Raw genomic sequence first — 26,356 nt, 5'->3', positions numbered from 1 at the left:
GAGGAATGAGATGAACAATCTTGTAAGAAACACTATCATACAATTTCTGCACACACACTATATATGTTTATATATATATGTGCAGTCAAATTCAATTATACTTGAATTCAGAATACATTATCCAACTCCAGCTATGTAAATTTCTACTTTTTTTTAATCAATGAAAAACTTTCTCTAGTAGTAAGATTTCATTTTGTGCTATAGTATGAATTGTTCGAGGTGTGAACCAAAAGCATTTAAGATTAAACAATAATTAAAATGATTCACACTAGTCTAGGAAAATGAATATGGATATGTAGGTTTTTTCTTTGTTCTTAAAACATACCTGTTATTTTTACTCCTTCCTTCGTTTCAGCTGGTACACCAACACCAAACTCATTTTCTCCAGAGACTCTGAAGTAGTAAATCGCCCCTTCTTGTAAGTTGGTAATTTTGTAGGAGAGGCGGTTACAGTTGCTGGTCACCGAGACCCATGCTTTCTTACTGGCCTCCCGTTTTTCTATGTAGTAATTCTTCACTGGTGCTCCACCATCATTTTCAGGAACATCCCAGGATAACACTGCAGACTCTCTGGTGACATCATGTACAGTAATATTGGCTGGAGGACCAGGAGAATCTAAAACTTTGGCAACTAAGGTCAGTGAAGCAGCATTCAAAATATTCTGAATTGTTAATGTGTATTTTCCAGAATCATTTCTATTGGCATTTTCAATAGTCAGTGATGTACGAGAGTCTGTGGAATCAATATAAGCTCTAGTGCGGAGGTCAGTGTCTGGTTTGCTCCAGGAGACACTGGGTACTGGTCTTCCTCGGAAAGGCACGGTCATGGTAAAGGAGGCACCGGCCTTGACAATCAAGGTCTTCTTCATTTCACTGTCAAGATCAAATGCAGGTTCTTCTTCTCTTTCTTTTGCTATCTGGGGATCGGAGCTATCACTGGGATCACTAGCACCGACCTTATTGATAGATCTTATTCTGAAAATGTATTCGGCTCCTGTGGTTAGTCCACTTATTGTGTATTCTGTGCCCCTTAAGTTCTGAATGGCAGTTTTCCAGTCAATTTCATCAGATTTTTTAAATTCTACAGTGTATCCAGTTACTGGGGACCCACCATCAAATAAGGGCTTAACCCAGCCAATAGTTATATTGGTCTTGCCTGAGTCCATGATATTGGGTTTGGATGGAGGAGATGGTAAGAACACGGGATCTTCTGCCTGAATTAAGGGAGAGGTTTCACTTGGAAGGCTCAGGCCTGCAGCATTTTCTGCATATACCCGATACTCATATTCACATCCTGCCCGAAGTCCTGTTGATTTCACTCTCAGATCATAAACTGGTTTTTTGTTTACACGCAACCATCGTAGGCTGTTTTTCTCTCGCCTTTCAATTATGTATCCAGAGATTTCACTGCCTCCATCACTCTCTGGTCTTGCCCAGCAAAGTGTCATGAACTCTTTGGTCACAGATGTAATTTCCAAAGATGTGGGCGGACTTGGAACCGTAAATGGATCTAGTGCCTTTACAGCCACACTCTCCAGGGGCTCACCAACACCATATTTATTAACACCAGTTACTCTAAAGATGTATTCATTGCCTTTGAGCAACTTGGTCACTTTACAGGATGTTGTCCTTAACTCTCCTTCACATATTGTCCAAGCAAGGCGACTTGTCTCGCGTTTTTCTACAATGTAATAGTCGATAGCTGCGCCACCATCTTCTTGGGGCGGTCCCCAAGAAACAGAGCATTTCTCAGCAGTGAGGCCAGTTATTTCAAGTGGTCCTGCTGGTGGGCCAGGCTTATCAAGTACCTTGCAATTAACTGCCAAAGACCGAGTTCCAGCAACATTCTTCAGTGTTAGCACATACTGCCCAGAGTCTCGTCGGACACAGTCTTTCACTGTTAGCAAAGTATTGTAGTCCGTTGAGACAATGTCTGTTCTTGCTCTCTCTTCAATTTCTACACCATCCTTGGCCCAGGAAATTACTGGCAGAGGTCGCCCTGCAATGTCTGCATTTATCTTAAGGACCTCTCCAGCTTTGACAACAATAACATCTCGGAACTTGACATCCATCATAATTCTTGGAGCCTCAACATCGTCTTTAACTGTGATAGGTCCAGTGGATTCAGATGGCTCACTAGTTGAGTCAGCAGCATTCCTTGCGAAAACCCGGAATTCATAACGCTGATCTTCAGTAAGTTCAGTTACTTCAAAGTATGTTTCTTGTACACTAGTAAAGTTGCACTTCAGCCACCGGCCATCTGGTAGTTCTCTACGTTCAACAATGTATCCGGTGATCTTAGCTCCACCATCATAATGTGGTTTAGACCATTTAAGTGACACTGATTTCCTTGTGATATTTGTGACTTCAGGTTGTCCAGGAGGGTCACAAGGGTCTCTTGCAGGGACTGGTTCACAAGACTTACTGCATTTACCAATTCCAGCAATAGTCTCAGCATATACACGATACTCATACATCAATCCTTCTTCAAGGCCGGAGACTTTCCTTTGAGTATCAGTGATGAGGCTCTTATTTGCTTTTGACCAAAGAATGCTGCTTCTTTCTTTATACTCAAGGTGATAGCCAAGTACTTGACTTCCTCCATCATTAACTGGCACTTGCCAGGTTACCAACATTGTGGATTTTGTGGCATGCACAACTTTAGGAGTACCAGGAGGACCTGGGGGGCTGAATGGATACTCTGCAACTACAGCTGAAGATGCACTGTAGGAGCTCTTTCCGTAGCGGTTTTCTGCACAAACGCGGAACTGATACTCACTTCCTGTTACTAGACGAACTATTTTAATGGATGTTCTTGCAACTGCCTGTGAAACTATGTGCCATGTTGTAGAAGAGGTTTCTCTCTTTTCAACGATGTAATTGCTAACCTGGCAGCCACCATCATATTCTGGAGGATTCCAAGAAATGGTTATATTGTCACAACTAACCTCATCAATATGTATAGGTCCGGGAGGTCCTGGTTTGTCAAGCACAATTATAGTAATAGGAACTGTTATGGATCCAGCACTGTTTGCAACACATAATTCATAAGTTCCAACATCTTCCTTTGAAGCTTCCTTAATTGTTAGTGATGTTACAGTCTTTGAAGAAGAAACATTTACTCTAGTTGTCTCTTTAAGAGTCTGACCATCTTTTTTCCAGCTTACAGTAGGTTGAGGTCTTCCTTTAAATGGAACATCAATCTTCAGTTGGTCTCTAGCCTTTACATTGAAAGTATTGAAAGGAAGCTCAACTGAAGGCTTTATTTCAAGATCTCTTGCAATTACTGGCACTCCAAGTTGTCTTGGATCACTTTTTCCTTTTTCATTAAGTGCAGCTACCCTGAAGATATACTCCTCTCCAGCAGTTAGGCCAGATATAGTTGCTTCTAGAGTCTTAACTTGTGTGCAGATGCTCCATTTTTCACTCCCTTTGGTCTGCATTTCAACTACATAACCGGTAATTTTGCTGCCACCGTCACTTTCTGGTCTCTCCCACTTAATTGTAGCTGTGTTACGGGTCACATCAACAAGAGTTACTCTTCCAGGTGGGAGAGGTGTTTCAGAAACTTTAACAGGTTCAGTTGTTTCAGCTGGCAAACCAATCCCATATTCATTGGAAGCCAAGACTCGGAAGTAGTAAGAACATCCTTCTTGCAGGTTTTCAATTTTAAAAGTGTTCTTCGTGCAATTGTTTGTAACAGTAGCATACACTTTTCTTGTAGTTTCTCGTTTTTCGATGATGTAGTTCGTAATCTTAGCTCCACCATCAATAAGCGGTGGTTCCCAAGCCAGTGTCACTGAATCTTTCTTCACTTCTCCTACGGTCAAATTCACAGGGGCGCTTGGTGAGTCGAGAACTCTGACGTTAACAAAAGCAGTTTTAGAGCCGCTGTTATTTTCTAGTGTCAGATTGTACCGACCACTGTCAAATCTGGTAACGTTGTCAATTACCAGCATTGTATATGAGCTGGTCACCTCAATCTGGGCCCGGTCAGCGAGAACGCCTTCTGCCTTTTCCCATTTAACTTCAGGTTCTGGTCGACCTTTGATAGTGACAAATAAGCGTAAAGTAGCACTCGCACGCAGAATGACCACTTTTCGGAGATCAGCATCCAGTTCTATTTCTGGTGGCTCTTGCCTCTCTTTAGCAACAACTGAACCAGGTATAGTTGCAGGTTCACCTATGCCTTCAGAATTGATGGCACAAATACGGAAGTTATATTCAGTATTTTCTTTAAGCTTGGTCACGGTGAACTGCTTTCCTTGTAATCCTGTTGGTGGTGTGCACATTGTCCATTCGTCAGCAGTGGCTTCTTTGACCTCAACAACATAGCCCTTAACAGGAGCACCGCCATCATAAATTGGCTTATTCCACACCAGGGAGACAGAAGATCTGGAAGTGTCTGTCACTTTTAGATTACTTGGTGGTCCTGGTGGATACAGAACATCACATGCACGATAGAAAACAGATGGCTCACTAGGTTCACCCACACCAGCTGCATTTTCAGCAGCAACTCGGAATTCATAGGAATGCCCTTCAGTAAGGCCAGTTACCCTGAATCGAAGATCTGTTAGTGTTTTCTTGTTGCACTTGGTCCATCTAATGCCTTCCTTATCTCGTTTTTCAAGAATGTAGCCCTCGATTTCAGCACCTCCATCATCCACTGGGCGTGCCCATGTTACGACCATAGACTCTTTGGTGATTGCTGAGGCTTCAGGTGGCGAAGGAGGACCTGGTGGTTTATAAGGATTACAGGCTACAACAGGCTCAGATTCCAGAGGCTCTCCAATTCCATATTTATTCACAGCCATGACATGGAAAATGTACTCATTACCAGGAAGAAGTTTAGTGACTTTGTAGTTAAGGGCCTGTACCTCAGTTGAAACCTGGGTCCAGGAGAGTCTGCTTGTCTCTCTCTTTTCAATGATGTAATGTGAGATATTAGCACCACCATCTTGTAAAGGTGGGTTCCATGCCAGGTAACATTTTTCAGCAGTAACTCCAGAAACTTTCAGAGGCCCTTCAGGAGGCCCTGGCCTGTCAAGTACCTTTACAGTGATTGGTATAGACTTTGTACCACCCACGTTGCTGAGTTTCAGGATATACTGTCCTCCGTCACTACGTATACAGTCTCTGACAAGAAGAGTTGTTTTCTGAATAGTAGACTTAATTTCCATTCTGGCAGCCGTTTCTTCAAGCTCTTTTCCATCTTTTGACCAAACAATATCAGGTATAGGTTTGCCACGGATATCAGCTTCAAGAACAAAAGTCTCTCCTGCATGAACAACGATGACATCTTTATATCTGGGATCCAGTGAGGCATTTGGTGCATCAATTTCATCTCTTGCAGTAATGGCGCCCGTGCTTTCAGATGGTTCACTAAAGTTGCCAGCTGCATTTCTTGCAATTACTCTGAATTCATATCTTTGGTCTTCTACAAGTCCACTCACTGTATATTCAGTTTCTAATACATTAGTAAAGCTGGCTTTCATCCAACGGCCGTCAGGTAGATCTTTCTTTTCTACAATATAACCTGTTATTCTGCTGCCACCGTCATAGGCAGGTTTCTTCCATTTCAGCGTGACATTGTTTCTTGTAATAACAATGGCTTCAGGGCGACCTGGTGGGTCACATGGATCACGAGCAACAAAGCATTCCGACACTTTGCTCGGCTTGCCGATGCCAACGATATTTTCAGCAGAAACTTTGAACTCATACTCAAGGCCTTCATCAAGCCCAGTTGTTTTGAATTTGGTGTCTTGAATGGGAGTCTTATTTAATTTGACCCATAAAATGCTGTTCTTTTCTTTCTGTTCAAGATGGTAGCCAGTAACTTTGCTGCCTCCATCGTTAACTGGCTCGTGCCACTGCACAAGCATTTGATCTTTCGAGACTGATGTCACAAAAGGAGTGCCAGGTGGCCCGGGTTCTTTAAATGGATATTGTACAATAACTGGTTTAGAATCCAAGGGGGCACTTTTTCCATACCTGTTTTCTGCAAAAATTCTAAACTGGTACTCGGTGCCTGTTTTCAGTTTGGTTATTTTAATTGTTGTTCTTGCAACTGTTGCTGATACCATGTGCCAACTGGTGGTAGTTGTATCTCGCTTCTCTACAATGTAGTTGCTTATTTGGCAGCCACCAGTATAGGCTGGAGGTTCCCAAGATATGACCACAAAGTCTGCACTAACTTCATCAAACCGAACTGGTCCAACTGGAGGTCCAGGCTTTTCCAAAACGATAATGCTGAGATTTCCAGTTGCCGTACCTGCACTATTTGTTGCTGTTATGATGTATTTTCCAAAGTCATCTTTGTTACTTTCTATAATGTGCAAAACAGTTGATGTAGCTGTTTCCTCAACATTTACTCTTGTTGTCTGTTTAAGAGGCTCGCCATCTTTGACCCATGAAATTTCAGGTCTCGGTCGGCCAATAACAGGAATTTCGATTTTAAGAGCTTCTCCAGCTTGGACACTATATGTGTTAAATGGTAACTTAAAACTAGGCTGTATAGTCAAGTCCTTGGCTATGACAGGAACACCAAGCACTCTTGGATCGCTTTTTCCTTTCTCGTTGTAAGCCTTGACACGGAACTGATATTCTTGTCCAGAACTCAAACCAGTAACAACTGCATTGCAGACTTTGGATTCAGCCACAACACTCCATTTTTCTGTTCCTTTGGGCTGCATTTCAACAACATACCCCAGGATTCTGCTACCACCATCATGTTCAGGTTTCTCCCACATCAGCGATGCACTAGTCTGGGACACGTCAGTGAGTGTGACCTTTCCTGGTGGGGAAGGAGGCTCAGCTGCTTTCACAGCATCAGTGGTTTCCACTGGAACACCAACTCCAAATTCATTTTCAGCCATTACTCTAAAGTAGTACATGGCTCCTTCTGTAAGATTCTCAACTTTAAAGCTTGTTTTGCTGCATTTATTACTCACATTAGCATATGCTTTTCTGGTTGACTCACGTTTGTCAATAACATAGTTCTTGACCTTTGCACCCCCATCGATGATGGGTGGTTCCCATATCAGAAGGACAAAATCTTTTCTCACTTCTTTGACTGCCAAATTCTGTGGTGGTCCTGGGGTGTCAAGAACTTTCACAGTTACAAAGGCAGATTTAGATCCACTGCTGTTTTCCAGCTTGAGAGTATATTTTCCAGCATCATTTCTATCACAGTTATCTATTGATAGTTGGGTATAGTTTGCTGCTTTTTCAGTTTGGACCTTATCTGTGAATTCACCTTCCTCTCGAGACCAAGTGATCTCAGGTGTTGGGCGACCTTTGAATGGAATGTGAATTCTGACAGATCCACCAGCTCTTACAACAATTCCTTTCCTTAATTCAGAGTCAAGGTCAAGTTCAGGTGCTTCGAGTTTATCTTCTGGTTTCACAGTACCAGGAACTGATGTAGCCTCACCTAAACCAACTTTATTGAGGGCACAGACTCGTATTTTATACTCCTGGTGTTCAGTGAGTCTTGAAATTTCAAATCGAGTGGCCCTCAGGCCAGTCTGCGGAGTAACTATTTGCCATTCTTCTTCATCTGCTTTACAGATTTCTACTACATATCCCAGGATCTCACTGCCACCATCGTAGATGGGTTTACCCCAGGCAAGTGTAATTGAATTTTTAGTGGTGTCTACAATGTGTGCATTGATGGGGGGGCCAGGTTTGAACACCGGATCGCAAGCCTTATAATAAACTGTAGCTAGACTTGGTTCTCCAACTCCAGCAGCGTTTTCTGCAGAGACTCTGAATTCATACTCATGATCTTCTGTTAATCCTGTTACTCTTAGACGCAAATCTGTAATGCGGCGTTTATTACATTTTATCCACCTAATGCCACTTTTGTCTCTTTTTTCTACAATGTAGCCAATAATCTCACTTCCACCATCACTATCTGGACGGTTCCAACAGATGGTCATGGAGTCCTTGGCAACGTTTGTGACTTCCAGGCTTTTTGGTGGTCCAGGAAGCACAAATGGATTTTTCATGAGTACTGGTGCAGATTCCAAAGGCTCTCCAACACCGTATTTGTTGACAGCCATTATACGGAAAATATATTCATTCCCTTCTAAGAGTTTGGTAACTTTCAGAGAATCGGTTACAACCTCTGAAGCAACAACAGTCCAGGCAAGCCGACTTGTTTCTCTCTTTTCAACAACATAGTGAGAAATGTTGCTGCCACCATCTTGAAGTGGTGGAAACCATGTTAATGTGCATTTTTCAGCGGTGACTCCGGTAACCTGGACTGGCCCTTCTGGAGGTCCTGGTCTATCTAACACTTTTACATTCACTGGGAATGACTTAGAACCTGCAACATTGGAAGCTCTTAAAATATACTGTCCACCATCAATTCTAATGGCATCCTTTACAATAAGTAAAGCCTTGAAATCTGTGTTCTTTATTTCACATCTAGCAGATTCTTCAATTTCCTTATCTCCTCTTAACCACTCAATGGTAGGTAGCGGCTTTCCGTGGACATCAGCTTCAAGCCTGAATGTTTCTCCAGCATTTACCACAATTGTGTCTCTGAATTTTGGATCCATTGAAATTCTTGGGAGTTCGACCTCATCCTTGGCAGTTATCGGTCCAGTACTGTCAGAGGGTTTGCTTATTGTACCAGCTGCATTCTTTGCAATGACTCTGAATTCATATCTTTGATCTTCAGTAAGACCTGACACAGTAAATTGAGTTTCAATGACGTTTGTGAAGCTGGCTTTCATCCAACGACCCTCAGGCAAATCACGTTTCTCTACAATGTAACCCGTAATCATACTTCCACCATCATATGCTGGTTTGGTCCATTGTAAAGTGATTTCATGTCTTTTAACTATTATTGCTTCTGGGGTTCCTGGTGGGTCACAGGGATCTCTGGCTACATAGCATTCAGAATTCTTGCTTGCTTTGCCTATACCAACAATATTTTCAGCATAAACTCTGAATTCATATCCAATGCCTTCTTCAAGATTGAGTGCTTTAAACTGGGTGTCATGAATAATAGTTTTGTTGACCTTTGTCCACAAAATACTATTTCTTTCCTTTCTCTCAAGGTGGTAACCTATGATTGGACTTCCACCGTTATTGATTGGTTCATGCCACTCTATAAGCATGGAGTCTTTGGAAATGGCTGTGACAAATGGTGTGCCTGGAGGACCTGGTACTTTGTAGGGATATTGAGCTACAATTGGCTCAGATTCCAAGGCAAAGCTTTGTCCATATCTGTTTTCAGCGAATATTCTGAATTGGTATTCTGTACCAGTCTTCAGTTTGGTCACTTTGAGTGTAGTTCTGGCAACAGTAGCAGAAACAACATCCCATGCTGTGGTGGTTGTATCTCTTTTCTGAACTATGTAGTTAGTGATCTGGCAGCCCCCTGTATATAATGGAGGTTCCCAAGATAAGGTAATACTTTCAGCACTGACTTCATCAAATTTAACAGGTCCTTTTGGAGGATCAGGCTTATCTAGGGTTATAATTTCGATGGATGCTGTCTTCTGACCAACAACATTAGCAACTGTGATTCCATAGTGTCCACTGTCATCCTTATGAGTTTCTTTAATACTGAGTATGGTGAGGTCAAGTGAATCAGTAACATTGATTCTTGTAGTCTGCTTCAGTGGAAGACCGTCTTTAGTCCAGGTAATGGTTGGCTTAGGACGTCCAGAAATTGGCACTTCTATTTTCAAATCTTGGCCAACTTGTACACTATAATTGTTAAATGCAGGTCTTACATCTGGCTCAATGACCAGATCTTTGGCAACTATTGGAACTGCAAGAGACCTAGGATCACTTCTTCCCTTTTCATTTACAGCCACAACTCTAAAAAGGTATTCTTCTCCCTGAGTTAGGTTGGTAATTACGGCTTCAAGGGACTTGACTCGAGCACACTCTGACCATTTCTCATGGTGTTTAGCTTGCATTTCCACAATATACTGAATGATTTTACTGCCGCCATCATGTTCAGGCTTTGTCCAACTCAAAGAGACACTGTTTCTGGTGACATCATCCACAATTATTTTTCCTGGAGGTTGTGGGACTTCTGCAACCTTAATTGGATCATCAGTGTGGGCGGGAAGGCCAATACCATATTCGTTCTCAGCTGTGACTCTAAAGTAGTAACTGCAGCCTTCTTGGAGTTGATCGATTTTCCAAGAATTCTTATGGCAATTTGTTACAACTGCAGCGTATGATTTCCTTGTGGCTTCACGTTTCTCAACAATGTAATTTTTAATTTTGGATCCCCCATCCAACAAAGGAGGTTCCCATGTAATTGATACTGAGTCTTTGGTGATTTCTGTGACTTTCAGATTAACAGGTGGACTTGGTGTGTCCAGGACTCTCACAGTAACAAAGGCAGTCTTTGTCCCACTGCTGTTTTCTAACGTGAGAGTATATTTTCCACTATCATATCGGTTGACATTGTCAAGAACAAGAGAGGTGAAGCTGCTAGTGCTGTCAATTATAGCTGCGTCTCGGATTTCACCATCCACCTTTCCCCATTTAACTTCTGGTGTAGGACGACCTCTAATAGGAACAAATAACCTTAAGGAGCCGCCTGCCCTTATATTTATAATTTTCCTTAGTTCTAGGTCAAGATCAATGTCTGGTGCTTCCAATTTTTCTTCAACTATAATAGGTCCAGGGACATCGGCATGTTCTCCAACTCCAGCTTTGTTAACAGCACAGATACGGAAGTTGTACTCATGCTTTTCCAGCAGCTTCTCGACTTCTATATTTGTTTTATTGATTCCAGTCGGTGGAGTGCACATTGTCCATTCACCAACACTCACGTCACATTTTTCAACAATGTATCCTTGGATTTCACAGCCACCATCATATATTGGTTTGCCCCAAGAAAGGAAGACGGAAGATCTGGTAATATCAATGACTTTGGGATTGTTTGGAGGTCCTGGTTTATAAATAGGATCACAAGCCTTTTGGTAAGCAGAAGGTGGGCTTGGTTCACTGAGTCCAGCAGCATTCTCAGCTGAGACCCTGAATTCATAATTGTGATTTTCTAAGAGTCCAGTTACTCTCAAGCGCAGTTCGCCAATCAGACGTTTATGGCATCTTGTCCATCTGATGCCCTCTTTATCCCGTTTTTCAAGAACATATCCAAGAATTTCACTGCCACCATCAGATGCTGGCCTTTCCCATACAACAACCATTGAGTCCTTGGTCACCGCTGTGATTTTTGGAGCTTTTGGTGCATCTGGCACTACAAATGGATTCTTGGCAATTACTGGCTCAGATTCAAGAGGTTCACCAACACCATATCTGTTGACAGCCATTATACGGAAGATATATTCATTGCCTTCAAGAAGCTTAGTAAGCTTGCAGCTGAGAGTTTGCACGTTGGCATCAACCACAGTCCAAACCAAGCGGCTGGTTTCTCTCTTTTCCACAATATAATTTATGATATCACTCCCACCATCTTGTAGTGGGGGTTTCCAAGCGAGTGTGCATTTTTCTGCTGTAACTCCTGATATAACAATAGGTCCTTCAGGTGGCCCTGGTCTGTCAAGAACTTTGACATTTACAGTGACTGATATCTCTCCTGCAACATTTTTGGCTTTCAGTATGTAATTTCCACTGTCAACACGTATTGCATCCTTTACATTGAGACTGGTGGCAAAATCAGTGCTCTTTATTTCTAATCGAGCTGTATTTGAAAGCTCCTGATCACCTTTTAGCCACTGAGTGGTTGGTACTGGTTTGCCATAAATATCTGCGTCAATGTTGAATAACTCACCAGCGTGAACCACAATTGTGTCTTTGTATTTTGGATCCATACGAATTCGTGGTGGTTCTACCTCATCTCTTGCTGTTATTGCTCCCGTGCTTTCTGAAGGCTCACTAAACACTCCTGCAGCATTTCGAGCTATAACCCGGAACTCATATCTGTGATCTTCAGCTAGGCCAGTTACTTCAAACTGAGTGTCAATGACATTTGTAAAACTGGCTTTCATCCAGCGGCCCTCGGGCAGTTCTTTCTTCTCAACAATATAACCAGTGACCTTGCTTCCACCATCATATGTGGGTTTCTTCCACTGAAGAGTCACAGAATTCCTTGTGACAATGATTGGCTCTGGCCTTCCTGGTGGATCACATGGATCACGGGCGACGTAGCTTTCTGACACTTTACTTGGCTTGCCGATGCCCACGATGTTCTCTGCGGAGACTCTAAATTCATATTCAATGCCTTCGTCGAGGCCAGTTGTTTTAAACTTGGTTTGAGGAATGGGTGTCTTATTCAACTTAACCCAGAGGATGCTATTTCTCTCCTTGCGTTCTAGATGATAGCCAGTGACTTTGCTACCTCCATCACTGACTGGCTCGTTCCATTGTACTTCCATACTGTCCTTGGAGGAGAGCGTTACGAACGGTGTGCCAGGAGGACCAGGAACTTTGAATGGATACTGGGCTACAGTAGGCTCTGAATTGAGGTAGGTACTCTTTCCATATCTGTTTTCAGCTGCAATCCTAAACTGATATTCACATCCAGTCTTTAACCTGCAAGCTTTTATTGTTGTCCTTGCAACAGTAGCCGACACAGTTTGCCAGGTGGTTGTGGAAGTGTCCCGTTTTTCTACAATGTAATTATTGATAGAGCTTCCACCATCATACTTAGGTGGGCCCCAGGAGAAAGTGATACTATCAGCTGTCACTTCATCCATTTTAACTGGTCCCGTTGGAGGCCCTGGTTTGTCAAGAACAATAACATTAAGGGTTTCAGTAGCTTCACCGGCTGAGTTAGTCAGTTTAACTACGTAATGTCCAACATCTTCTCGGCAGGCTTCCTTTATTGTCAGTAGTGAGTTATTTTCTGTGCTCTCTGCATTTACTCTGGTTGTCTGCTTCAGTGGTACATCATCTTTATGCCAGGTTGCAGTTGGCGTAGGGCGTCCAATGAATGGAACATCGACTTTCAGATCTTCACCTGCCAGTACAGTGAAAGTATTGAACAGGAGTTTGAAGGCAGGTAGAATGACAAGATCCTTGGCAACTACTGGCACACTCAGTTGTCTTGGATCGCTGATGCCCTTCTCATTCTGAGCTGAAACACGGAAAGAGTATTCTTCACCCTGAATTAATCCAGTAATAGTGGCTTCGGTGACTTTGACTGTGGCACATGTGACCCATTTGTCACTGCCTTTGCTCTGCATCTCTACAGTGTAGCCTAGAATTCGGCTGCCTCCATCATGCTCAGGTTTCTCCCAGGAGAGTGACACGCTATTTCTTGTGACGTCCACCAAAGTTATTTTTCCTGGAGGAAGAGGTCGTTCTGATGCTTTCACAGATTCTGCGGTTTCAGCAGGCAGCCCGATGCCATATTCATTTTCAGCGAGAACCCTGAAGTAGTAATTACAGCCTTCTTGAAGCTGGTCTACCTTCCAGGAAGTCTTGTGGCAATTTGTTGCAACAGTTGAATATGCTTTCCTTGTTGATTCCCGCTTTTCAACAATATAGTTACTTATTTTTGAACCTCCGTCAAGAAGAGGAGGCTCCCATGTCAGTGTGACAGATGTCTTAGTGACCTCCTTTACCTTCAGATCCTGTGGAGGGCCTGGTGTATCCAGTACTCTGACACTGACAAATGCAGACTTGCTGCCTGAGCTGTTTTCTATAGTTAGTATGTATTTGCCACTGTCGAATCTGTTTACGTTTCCAACGATAAGCAGGGTGTAAGAGCTTGTGGACTCAATGCTAGCTTTATCTAAAGATTCTCCGTGTTCCCGGGTCCACTTCACCTCAGGTACTGGCCTTCCTTTGATTGGAACAAAAAGTCTCAGGGTACAACAAGCTCTTATGGTAACAACTTTGCGCAGTTCAGCGTCCAGTTCAATCTCTGGAGGCAGCATCCTGTCTTCAGCCTTTGGAGTTCCAGGAACAAGTGCAGGTTCCCCAATGCCTTCAGAATTCATGGCATAGATGCGGATTTTATATTCCTGGTTCTCTGTGAGGTTGGTGATAGTGTAAGAAGTTGCCTTGAGCCCGGCTGGTGGAGTGACAATATGCCATTCATCTTCTTCTGGCAGGGCGATCTCAACCATATACCCAGTGATTTCGGAACCACCATCATAGATAGGTTTGTTCCAAGCAATTGAAATGGATGATCTGCTTGTATCTAGAACACGTGGGTTACCTGGCGGGCCGGGTTTAAACACAGCATCACAAGCTTTATAAAATGGACTGGTAGCACTCGGTGCGCTGATTCCAGCAGCGTTCTCAGCCATGATCCGGAACTCATATTCATGTCCTTCTGTCAGTCCAGACACTTTATATCTTAAATCAGTAAGAGTCTTTTTGTTGCATTTCACCCAGCGTTGGCCAGCTTTATCACGCCGTTCCACAATATAATTGATGATTTCGCTGCCGCCATCAGAGTCAGGATGTCCCCAGCAGACAACCATGGAATCTTTAGTAATAGTTGTAACTTCAGGATTTTTGGGTGGTTCAGGAGGTCCATAAGGATCCAGTGCAAGCACAGGCTCTGATTCCAGTGGCTCTCCAAGTCCATATTTATTTACAGCCATCACACGGAATATGTATTCATTGCCTTTTAAAAGTTTAGTGACCTTTAGTCTTGTTACTTGGACTTCTGAAGCTACATTTGTCCATGCCAGTCTGCTGGTTTCACGTTTCTGAACTACATAATGGTCAATTTTGGCACCTCCATCGTCCAGTGGAGGCAACCATGACAATACACATTTTTCTGATGTCACTTCAGATACATCTAAAGGTCCTTCAGGTGGGCCTGGTCTGTCAAGAACTTTGACATTGAAAATATGTTTAGCAAAACCACCAGGATTGGTTGCTGTAAGGGTATAGGCACCGCCATCCCTTCTTAGTGAATCCTTGTTTACCAGATTAGTAGAGAAATCTGCCATTTTAATTTCTAATTTTGCTGTGTTTTCAAGCTCCTTTCCATCTTTGGTCCATTCCATTGTTGGAGGTGGGCGACCTGAAACATCAGCTTCCAGCTTGAATGCTTCACCTGCTTTTATTATAATTGTGTCCTTAAATTTGATATCCACCATTATCCTTGGTGCTTCGATGTCGTCCCTGCATGTGACAGCATCTGATGGCTCAGATGGTGGGCTAATAGCACCAGCAGCATTTTTGGCAATCACGCGGAATTCGTATGCGGCACCTTCTGTTAGTCCGCTGACTGTAAATTCATTCTCCAAAATGTTGCTGAAGTTGGCTTTCAGCCACCGTCCATTAGGAAAATCTCTCTTTTCAACTATATAACTGGTAATTTTAAAGCCTCCAGTATATTCAGGCTTAGCCCATTTAAGGGTCACTGTGTGTCTAGTAATATTTAGAGGAACCGGTTTCCCAGGTTGGTCAATGGGATCCAAAGCTAACACAGGTTCAGATGGCTTGCTCGGCTTGCTTTTGCCAGCCATGTTTTCTGCGATCACTCGGAATTCATAGGCAATACCATCTGTAAGTCCACTTGATTTGAAAATGTTGCCTGGTACTAATGCTTTGCTCACAGTCTGCCAGAGAATACTACTTCGTTCTTTTCTTTCAATGTGGTATCCTAAAATGGGGCTTCCACCATCAGTAAGAGGCTCATGCCAGCTGATTGTTATTGAATCCTTGGTAACTGCAGTTACCTGAGGGGTACCAGGAGGCCCAGGAACCTTAAATGGATAGTTGGCAACTACGGATGCTGATGTGATGCCTGGTCCAACTCCATATCTGTTTTGAGCTTTTACCCGGAATTGATACTCCACTCCGGTAGTAAGGTGAGTGGCTTTGTAGGTAGTGCGTATAACAGTGGTTGCTAACTCAACCCATGTGGTACTGTCAGTCTGTCGCATTTCTACTACATAGTTGCTTATGGGTACACCTCCATCGTTCTCAGGTGGGTCCCAAGAGAAGGTGACAAAATCAGACGAAACTTCATCAAATTTGATTGGTCCAGTAGGTGGCCCTGGGATATCGTGGACTTGAATGGTGATGACATCACCAACCTCTCCCACAGTGTTCCTTGCTGTTAATGGGTAGGGCCCACTATCGCTTCTTACACACTCGTTGATATTTAGGATGGTTGAAGTTGCTGTGTTTTCAAAATTAACTCTCTGGGTCTGTTTAAGAATCTGGTCTCCTTTCTTCCATGTAACTGTGGGCTTTGGTCGACCTAGCACTGGAATTTCAACTTTGATGTTGTCACCAGCTTTAGCAATGACTAATTTTTGATAAATGCCATGGAGATCCAATTCTGGAAGCATTGTCTGCTCCTTGACAACGACGGGTCGGCTTTCTCTAGGGGCACTTCTCCCTGCACTGTTCACTGCCATCACTTGGAAGGTATATTCTTCCCCTTCAGTTAGGTTCTTCACAACACATTCTAACCCCTTCACGGTTGTGATGTGGGTCCACTGGTCAGAGCCTTTTCTTTGGGCTTCAATCACATAGCCAGTGATCTTACTGCCACCATCGTGCTTGGGTTTAGGCCACACCAGGCTGACTGTACTCTTAGTTATGTCCATAATGTTAAGACTGTCTGGTGGTGATGGTGCTTCAGAGGCTTTTACAGGCTCTTTTGTTTCTGTCGGCTCACCAGTTCCATACTCATTTTCTGCCATCACTCTGAAGAAGTATTCACATCCTTCAGACAAGCCGGTAACTTTGTATGTGCATTTATGGCACTTAGTGGTGACCGTGGAGTAAGATTTCCGTGTTGCTTCTCGTTTCTCCACGATGTAGTTTGTTATATGTGAGCCCCCATCTATCAGCGGGAGGTCCCAGTGCAGGGTGACACTCTCCTTTGTGATGTCAGTAGGCCTCAGGTTAAGGACAGGTCCTGGTGTATCCAAGACTCTGACGTTAACGAAACCACTTTTCTTCCCAGCGGGGTTTTCAATGGTCATCACAAATTTACCGGTGTCATATCTGTTACATTCTGGGATGATCAGGAGCGTGAACGACTCTGTACTTTCAATGTTAGCTCGGTTTTTAAGGTTGATATCATCTTTGGTCCATGTCACTTCAGGAGCAGGACGACCTTTAATGGGCACAAATATTCTAATACTGAGTCCTGCTCTCACAACAAGGGTTCTTCGAAGCTCAGCATCTAGTTCGAAATCAGGAGCCATCTCCCGTTCTACAATTTCAACATTTGAAATCACTGCTGGCTCCCCAACACCTGCATCGTTGATGGCACTGATTCTAAAATTGTATTTTTCTTTAGTCTGAAGATCAGGAATGATAAACTCGGTGATTCTGAGGGCGGTTCCTGTCGTATCCTTTATCCAGGCATCATCTCCTACTTTTTGATGCTCTACGACATAGCCAGTGATTTCAAGCCCACCGTCATAATGAGGCTTGCCCCATGCCAAAGAAGCAGATTTCTTGGTGGTATCAGTGACACGTGCATTTGAGGGTGGTCCTGGGGGATCTGAAAAGGAAACAAAGGCACAAAAGTGTTAAGGGTTTGGCTTTTGTATAAATTATATAAAATATTGGCACTCCCAAATGAGCTGTATTGAAAAAGATAAATACTAACATGCTACATCTTTCATTAGAACAGGATTTGAAGTATCACTAGGTGGACCAATTCCTGCTTTGTTCTCTGCACTGACACGGAATTCGTAGGTGTTTCCTTCTTGCAGTCCTGTTACTTTGCATCTGAGATCGGAAACTGGAGTCTTTGTTGCTCTCACCCATCGCAAGCCTTTCTTCTCTCTCCTTTCTACATGATACCCTGTGATCTCACTGCCACCATCATCAACTGGTCTTTTCCAACTGACAGTGGCAGTGTTTTTAGTGACATTGGACACCTCTGGTTTTCCAGGGGGGCCAGGTGGACCTGAAAAGAAAGCAAATTTATGAGAAATCTATGATTTCCTAAATTCTGCTGCAAATGCTTATATATCAATTCCCTTATATGCTCTACGTACCAAATCTGTCTACCATCTTGACAGGTTCGGACTGTACGGGTTCCCCTTTGCCATACTGGTTTACAGCTGAGACCCGGAAGATGTACTCATTTCCCTGGATAAGTTTCGTTGCCACATGCCTGCAAGACTGAATATCTTCGGCAACCACTGTCCACAGAAGTCGGCTGGTTTCTCTCTTTTCAAGAACATAAGACTTAATTGGTGAGCCGCCATCTTCTAAGGGAGGTGTCCATGTAAGCGTTGCTTTTTCAGCAGAAACATTACTGACTTCGATCGGACCTGGGGGACCAGGTACATCGAGGACTGTCACCTTCACATGCTCCTCCTTTGTGCCAAAAGCATTGGTAGCAGTGATGGTGTATTCACCAGCATCTTTTCTAGTGGCATACTTGATAGCAAGCATGCAAGATGTTGGGGTTGAAGTTATCTGAACGATGTCTGATGGTCTGATGTCTTTTCCTGCCCTGGACCAACTTGACTTTGGAAGAGGCTTGCCAAGAATGCTAATGGCATTCAAAACAATGGTGTCACCTGCTTTAACTGTTAGCCCATCCTTTATTGTGGGATCAAGGACAATGGTTGGTGCCTCTGCAAAGAAAAAAAGAACATTTTAATCAGAAAAGGAAGGATGCTTAATTTACTATTGTTTATGTGCATAAAAAGTAAAATAGACCTACCATATTCATCCTTGCAAATAATGGTTCCTGTACTTTCTGATGGAGCACTGATAGCACCTGCTGTATTCTTTGCTCTAATTCTGAATTCATATTTTCCACCCTCAACAAGGTCAGTAACAGTAAAGGCACAATCTGGGACATTAACATGGTTGGCTTTCATCCAAGATTTAGAGGGAAGATCTCGCTTCTCCACTATGTATCCAGTCAACTTATGACCACCATCATATTTGGGTTCAGTCCAAATGAGAGTCACTGAATTCCTTGTTACATTAATAACCTCAGGTTTGCCAGGAGGGTCTAAAATATAGCAAAAAACAGACAAAGAAACCCAGTCAAACACACACACCAATGTTCTCTTCATGAAGAAAATACACCTGGATGTTGCTTTGTATAATGACTTACCAATTGGATCAAGTGCCACAGCTGGCTCTGATGGCAGGCTTGGCTTGCCTACTCCTGCTAAATTGATTGCCATAACTCGGAATTCATATTCCAGACCTTCAGTTAGTCCTGTCACTTTGAAGTCTTTCATCCTAACAGGAGTCTTGTTAGCCCTCTTCCACAAAAGGCTATTTCTTTCCTTGGACTCGATATGATACCCTACAAAAGATCCAGTGATGTGTCAATTCACATAGAACGTACAAATGTAGCCTGATTTTTAAATACATACATACACACACACACATACACACACATGCATGGAACAAGTAATCATGCTTGCTTGTATGTATACTTTTATTACCTAGGCATAGAGCCATTTTTTCCCCTTGGAATAGACATATTTATTGCACCTTCTGTCAAAAAATTTTAACTTACAAAAATAGATATCATTAAGAAAGCCTTTATTAACTATTACATTAGGAGGTTTTCATTGAAATTAAGCATTAGCTTAATGAATTAGCTTGCTTAATGCTTCATGTACTGAATGCATAATGAACTGAAAAAAGGAAAATACATTTTTGTATGTGCAGATAGTGCTATAAATAAGGAGCACAGATTCAACTTGTTTTCAGGGAGGAAGATTTGGAAGAAATCTTAATGTAAACGCTGTACGGTAAGAGCCAACTAAATACCTGTAATTGGAGAGCCTCCAGTTCTCCTGGGGTCAGTCCAAGTTAGAGATGCGGAATCATGTCTGACATCCACAATATTGGGAGGTGGGGGAGCATCGGGCACATCTAGGAAAAAGTAGATAATGCAAGATTTATAATCAGGAATGTATTATAAATAAGCCAGAACCATGTTTTGCTTTGTGTTTTCTGACCTTGAGACACTTACCAAATGGATGTCTAGCAACAATTGGCTCCGATTTCAGGCCCTCTCCTACACCGTATTTATTTTCGGCACTGACCCTGAAGGTGTATTCCGTACCCTCATGAAGTCTCATGACTCTAAAGGTGGTTTTCTGGACAGCTGAGGCACATGTCACCCACTTGTTGTTTACAGAATCCCTCTTCTCTAGGATATAGTTGGTGATCTCAGAACCTCCGTCGTCCCTTGGAGGACCCCACTTTAAGGTCATGGCTTCTGCTGTGACTTCGTCAAATTTGATTGGTCCAGTGGGGATGCCAGGCTTGCCGACAACTTTTATGGAGAGAGTTCCTTCCTTGGTGCCGGCAACATTCTTCAGTGTGATTGTGTATTTTCCAGCATCAGATTTTTGGCAGTCATTCACTACAAGAGTTGTGTTAGCTGCAGATGACTCGACACTGACCCTTGTGTCTGTTGCTAGAGGATCTTCTCCTTTCTTCCAGGACACGGATGGAGCTGGCTTGCCTTTTATGGGGATCTTAAGACGGAAGTTGCTGTTTTCTTTAGCCAAGTAGCACAAATCAGGAAGGTCCTTTAAGTCAAGGTCAGGAGCCACTGTAAAACGGCAGAGATAAGTTATTGTTATTTTTAATGCCAGGCAGTTAATTTTTTCGGATCGTTATAGTTTTTAAAGGATTTTTACATAAGCCAGTGAGTAGGGCTCAAGAGGGCACTTTTGATGACAGAGGGAAAATGGAGATGATGGCTGAAGGCTTACCGACATCATCCTTTGCCACAACAGTGATTTCACATGGGGTCCCTTCTCCGTTTTCATTCTCAGCACTCACTCTGAAGGTGTATTCCTCCCCTTCAGTCAAATCTTTCATGGAATACTGTAAGTTTAGTGATTTCGTGACTCGTTGCCACTTATTTTCTTCAGTCAGGATATCAACGACATATCCGATAATTCGACTCCCACCATTGCTGCGAGGCTTTTTCCAGCCTATGCTACAAGATGACTTGGTCACAGACGTCACTTTAAGGTCCACAACTGGTCCAGGGGTTTCTAAAGCAAAGGAGAAACGATACGTCTAAGCCCTGGATAACCAAGGTAAGATGTCACTCAAAATGATGGGATGGTAGCTCATTTGCTCACCGGAAGCTTTCACGGCATCACGTGTTTCACCGGGATCACCAATGCCGTACTCGTTTTCCGCAAACACCCTGAAGAAGTAGGATTTTCCTTCCTCCAAGTTAGAAACTCTGAAGCTTGTTTTGGAGCACTCCGTTGTCACAGTGGACCAGGACTTCCTCTCTGCGTCACGCTTTTCTACCACATAGTTTATGATGGGGCTTCCGCCATCGATAATGGGAGGATCCCAGGTAACAGAAGCAGAATCTTTGGATATTTCTTTGACAGTCACATTGATGGGTGGCCCAGGAGTATCTGAATAAATAGTGGGTAAATAAGAAATGAGTACGTAAAAAATACATAGACTACATTTTAAGCATATATATGATTGTTTTTTCAAGTGGACTTACCAAGCACTTTCACTACAATGGTATATTCTTTTTTACCACAGCTGTTCTTCAGAGTCAAGATATATTTTCCTGCATCATATTTGTTCACATTTTCACAGCGCAAGAAAGTGTCAAAGTCAGTTGACTTTATGTCGAGTCCAATCCTTTCTCTTAGATTGACATTTGGTTTAGACCAAGTTATCTTGGGAGGTGGACGTCCTTTTACTGGTACATACAGTCTCATTGTAACTCCAGCACGTAATATGAGTGTTTTCCTCAAATCAGCATCAAGTTCTCCCTCAGGTGGAACTGTTTAATGTTGGAGTAAAGACAGAGTAATAATGGTCAAATGTATTTCCAAGAACTGGCCTGATCACTCCTAAAATATGTTTCTTTCCATAACTGATCTCTAGTTCTTTAGAAAATCCTTAATATAATCCTCAAAACTTTTGCCAACTATTTTTTTTATTTTTAAAAATTTATTTATTTATTGGCTGCATTGGGTCTTCGTTGCTGCGTGCAGGCGTTCTCTAGTTGTGGCGAGCGGGGGCTACTCTTTGTTGCAGAGCACAGGCTCTAGGCACACGGGCTTCAGTAGTTGTGGCTCGTGGGCTCTAGAACGCAGGCTCAGTAGTTGTGGCACATGGGCTTAGTTGCTCCACGGCATGTGGGATCTTCCCCGACCAGGGCTCGAACCCGTGTCCGCTGCGTTGGCAGGCAGATTCTTAACCACTGCGCCACCAGGGAAGTCCCGTTGCCAACGATTTTAATACTCTGTAGCAATTATTGATCTTTCTATTTTCCAATATCCTATAGGCCGACCCAAGTTTTCCCTGGAGGATCTGCATCTCCTTATCTCATGAACCTTATATACTCTTAAACTCTCTGTATATTAAAAATAGATGATTGGTTTTTGGCTTTCTTCCAGTGAAGGCACTCTGCTATATACTCTTCATTTCATTGTAGGAAGAACAGTACACAGAGGGTGAAGTATAATACCAAGTAATTCAAAGTAAAAGGAGCACTGGTTAGGGAGAATAGGTGAATAGAAGAAATGGTGAGAAGAGAAATTAAGATGATGGAGAGCTTACCCATTATATACTTATGGAGAGGGGTAGATTAGAAGAGAAAATAAAAACCTAAGAATGATAAATAGCTCACTACTTAGTTTTAAAAAATCTTTTTATTCTCAGAATAAAATTCCTATATCCCATATTCTTTTGGAGACATGAAATTCTCATACTTGCATTCCATTTAGCTTATTATACAATACCATAAGGTACCAACCCAGCTCTCCTAAAATGTATTGATACTTGTAGAGTTACCAACCCTAAAACTTATAAATAAATAGATCTACATAAGAGAGTACCGTACTCCCTCTTACAATATGACTGATGAGAAAAGTTCTGTATATTTCTCCTGGTAATACTTACTTAAAATGTCCTTGGGACAGTGTTTATCTGGCACATCGCTGGGGTCACTATATCCTATCTTATTAATGGCATACACGCGGAACTGATATTCTGTGTTTTCCATTAGGCCGGTAACCTCAAAGCGGGTTTTCTGTAGCTTCTGTGGTAAATTGCACCTCACCCAGTTATCAGAATCAGCTCGTTTTACTTCAACAAGGTAACCAACGATAGGGCTACCACCGTCATAGGCTGGCTTGCCCCAAGATAGACTCACGGAGCTACGGGTTGTATCATATACTTTGGGAAAAGCTGGTGGACCAGGAGGATCTGAGGATAAATAATAATAGAAAAATTTTCATTAAAACCTCATTCCCAGTTGTTGAATGTTGATTGTAACACAGAATATTGGACTCTCTCATGAAAACTTACACAGAGGATCTTGGGCGTAAGCAGCTTTGGATACATCACTGGGTTTGCCTGGTCCAGCCTTATTTATAGCTGTAACTCGGAACTCATATTCCGTGCCTTCTTGGAGACCTGTTGCTTTTATCGTTCTTTCTATAACGGGTTTTCTGTTGACCTTAGTCCAGTTAATTGCCTGGGTTTCCCGCTTTTCAACCAAATAGCCAGTGATGGGGGAGCCGCCATCATCTGCTGGTGGTTTCCAGCTTACTGTCATGTGATCTTTGGTTATGTTGCTAATAACAGGAGGATCACAGCGTCCGGGTGGGTCTGCAGAGATTGATTGACAAGTTAATGTCCCAGTCTAAAAGGTAATATTTAAAAAGTAAAATGAGTTATTTGTAGTGAGGTGGATGGACCTAGAGTCTGTCATACAGAGTGAAGTAAGTCAGAAAGAAAAAAACAAATACCGTATGCTAACACATATATATGGAATCTTAAAAAAAAAAAAAAAATCGTTCTGAAGAATGTAGGGGCAGGACAGGAATAAAGACGCAGACGTAGAGAATGGACTTGAGGACATGGGGAGGGGGAAGGGTAAGCTGGGATGAAGTGAGAGAGTGGCATGGACATATATACACTACCAAATGTAAAATAGATAGCTAGTGGGAAGCAGCCGCATAGCACAGGGAGATCAGCTCGATGCTTTGTGACCACCTAGAGGGGTGGGATAGGGAGGGTGGGAGGGAGGCTCCAGAGGGAAGGGATATGGGGATATATGTATACATATAGCTGATTCACTTTGTTATAAAGCAGAAAGTAACACACCATTGTAAAGCAATTATACTCCAATAAGGAAGTTTAAAAAAAAAGAGAAAAACCTCAGGAAAATGTTCTTACCATATGGGTTTTTAGCAATTGCCGGTTCAGTTAAGATCGGGTCGCCCACTCCGTATTTATTTTCAGCACAAATTCGGAACTGATACTCATGGCCCTCTATCAGTTTCTCCACGCTGCAGCTGGTGATGGGCACAGTGGCAGAGACTTGTGCCCAGTTGGGTCTGCTCGTTTCACGTTTGTCAACAACATAGTTGGTGATTTCTGAGCCTCCGTCTTCAAGAGGAGGTTCCCAAGAAAGCATTGCACGATCTGAATACATTTTGTTGATTTTAACAGATGCTGGAGGACCTGGTTTATCTGAAAGGATAAGAAAGAAAAGTGAAGTCTTTCACTCACACATGTGAAATAGGGAATGAGTAGAGTGGAGGTCTGGAGACCTGGGCTGCAGCCTTTATGTTGTCATTAACTTCCTATACGACCTTGGAAGTTACTTAATTTCCTCATATCTAAAATTATGTCACTGGAATATGTGATCTCTAGTGGTCTTTTCGGCTGTAAAACGCTGTTGTTCTGTGATGAGAATAATTCCGCGATGACGAAAGATACATCGAGATAGGTACCTCTTCTCACATATTATTTTGTAAATTCTATGACATCACATTAACCAAAGTGAAACATGAGATTCTAGTGAAGTGCTTTAGTTACCTAACACTTTGAGCTTGATGGTGGCTGATTTGGAGCCACTCGCGTTTTCGGCAGTGATGGTATAGTCCCCTGAGTCTTTCCGATTCACGCTGAACAGCTCCAGGGTACACAGGTTCCGCTTCATGGCCATCTTGATGCCTTCCGATGCTTTCAGCGGCGTCCCATCCTTCTTCCAAGAGACTGTGGGCATTGGTTTACCAAAAACAGTAGCATCCAGGCAAACGTTAGTTCCAGCTTTCACAGTGAGCAAAGATTTCATAGCCACACTCAGGTCTATCCTGGGAGGAACTGGAAAGAAATAAGATAAAAGGATTTAATATATGCAAAGCTATATTACATAATTCTTACTGATAAAAGTGGGCAATTCATACGCTGTCTTTTTCAAGATGGGATTTTTTGAAAGTAACATATTCATTATAAAAGAAATGCCGAAATTTGATAATGCTGAAAGTATAAAGAAAAGAGTAAAGATCGCCCATCATTCCAGCATCCTTAAAGCTTCACTCTTATCATTTTGGTGCATTTCTTTGGCATCTTTTTGTGCCTGTGCCTGTGTATGGTTAAAATTATGCGGTCCACACAGTTTTGTATCCTGTTTTTTAGTTTAGCGTGTTATTAAGATTCTCCATAATCATAATTTTTAGTGTCTGTATACAAAGTACCTATCATTTTACTTGCCCTTATTTCCATAGGTGTAGATTTAGTTTTTTATTAGGAGAAATATACATTATGAGTGCTGTCCACCTTTGCCTGTAATGTTCAACAGAATCTTACCATTTTCTGCCATGATAGTCACTGGATCACAAGGTTCAGAAGGCTGGCTAATGTTTACCGCAGTCTTGGCAATTGCTCTAAACTGATACTGAGCGTTCTCTTCTAAGCCAGTAGCTGTGTACTCTTCCTGGGGAATCTGGTGAGGTGAAGTATTACACCGTACCCACTTATCACCAGGAAGTTTGCAAGCTTCTACGAAATAGCCAATAATTTTGCTGCCTCCATCATGCTTTGGACGGGCCCAGATGAGGGACACAGTACTCTTGGAAACATCAATAACTTCAGGCTTTCCAGGAGGATCTAAAACCAAAAGAGATATTCTCAGCATTTATCTTAACAGCAGAAATTTTAAGCTCTGTGTTTCACAGTATCACCCAGAACATATTCCTGAATGGAAATAGTAACCTTCAGAGACTCCAAGATTTAAACGTGTCCTCATAATACTTAAAAAAAAAAAAAAAAAAAAAAATTACTCAAAAAATTTACTCACCAACTGGCGTTCTCGCAGTTACATATTCAGTTGGTTTGCTGGGTGGGCTGGATCCAGCTTTATTTAGGGCAGAGATTCTGAATGAATACTCAAGGCCTTCTATCAGGCCAGCACAGGGATATTCAGTTGACCGGACAGGGGTATCGTTAGCTTTCACCCAGAGCAAACTGTTTCTTTCTTTGCGTTCAATCAGGTAGCCGGTAATGGGGCTCCCTCCATCACTGTCTGGTCTATCCCACGCCACAAATATGCAGTCTTTGTTGACTTTAGTGACTCGTGCATTCTTGGGTTCACTGGGAACATCTGGAGATGAAGATCAGGGAAATATCAGTTTCTAGCCTAAGTAACAGA

General features: G+C 42.5%; 1 protein-coding gene across 5 annotated transcripts in view; it reads right to left on the bottom strand.

Moving 5' to 3' along the window:
* TTN (titin) overlaps nucleotides 1-26,356 on the bottom strand; it is a 279,823-nt gene that overhangs the window by 31,548 nt on the left and 221,919 nt on the right. For all 5 annotated transcript variants that reach the window (XM_068543885.1, XM_068543886.1, XM_068543888.1 and 2 more), the window contains 16 exons: nucleotides 26,006-26,308; nucleotides 25,516-25,815; nucleotides 24,742-25,029; nucleotides 24,097-24,393; nucleotides 23,224-23,526; nucleotides 22,816-23,121; nucleotides 21,404-21,691; nucleotides 21,018-21,308; nucleotides 20,640-20,927; nucleotides 19,889-20,476; nucleotides 19,684-19,788; nucleotides 19,013-19,210; nucleotides 18,611-18,907; nucleotides 17,934-18,521; nucleotides 17,540-17,842; nucleotides 326-17,431 (listed from right to left, as the gene is read on the bottom strand). In XM_068543885.1, the coding sequence (XP_068399986.1) occupies nucleotides 326-17,431; nucleotides 17,540-17,842; nucleotides 17,934-18,521; nucleotides 18,611-18,907; nucleotides 19,013-19,210; nucleotides 19,684-19,788; nucleotides 19,889-20,476; nucleotides 20,640-20,927; nucleotides 21,018-21,308; nucleotides 21,404-21,691; nucleotides 22,816-23,121; nucleotides 23,224-23,526; nucleotides 24,097-24,393; nucleotides 24,742-25,029; nucleotides 25,516-25,815; nucleotides 26,006-26,308 (21,849 nt within the window). The remainder of the gene's footprint in view (nucleotides 1-325; nucleotides 17,432-17,539; nucleotides 17,843-17,933; nucleotides 18,522-18,610; nucleotides 18,908-19,012; nucleotides 19,211-19,683; nucleotides 19,789-19,888; nucleotides 20,477-20,639; nucleotides 20,928-21,017; nucleotides 21,309-21,403; nucleotides 21,692-22,815; nucleotides 23,122-23,223; nucleotides 23,527-24,096; nucleotides 24,394-24,741; nucleotides 25,030-25,515; nucleotides 25,816-26,005; nucleotides 26,309-26,356) is intronic.

This window comes from Eschrichtius robustus, chromosome 5 (assembly GCF_028021215.1).
Source record: "Eschrichtius robustus isolate mEscRob2 chromosome 5, mEscRob2.pri, whole genome shotgun sequence".
Classification (NCBI taxonomy): Eukaryota; Metazoa; Chordata; class Mammalia; order Artiodactyla; family Eschrichtiidae; genus Eschrichtius; species Eschrichtius robustus.
This window is presented reverse-complemented; position numbering and strand designations above follow the sequence as displayed.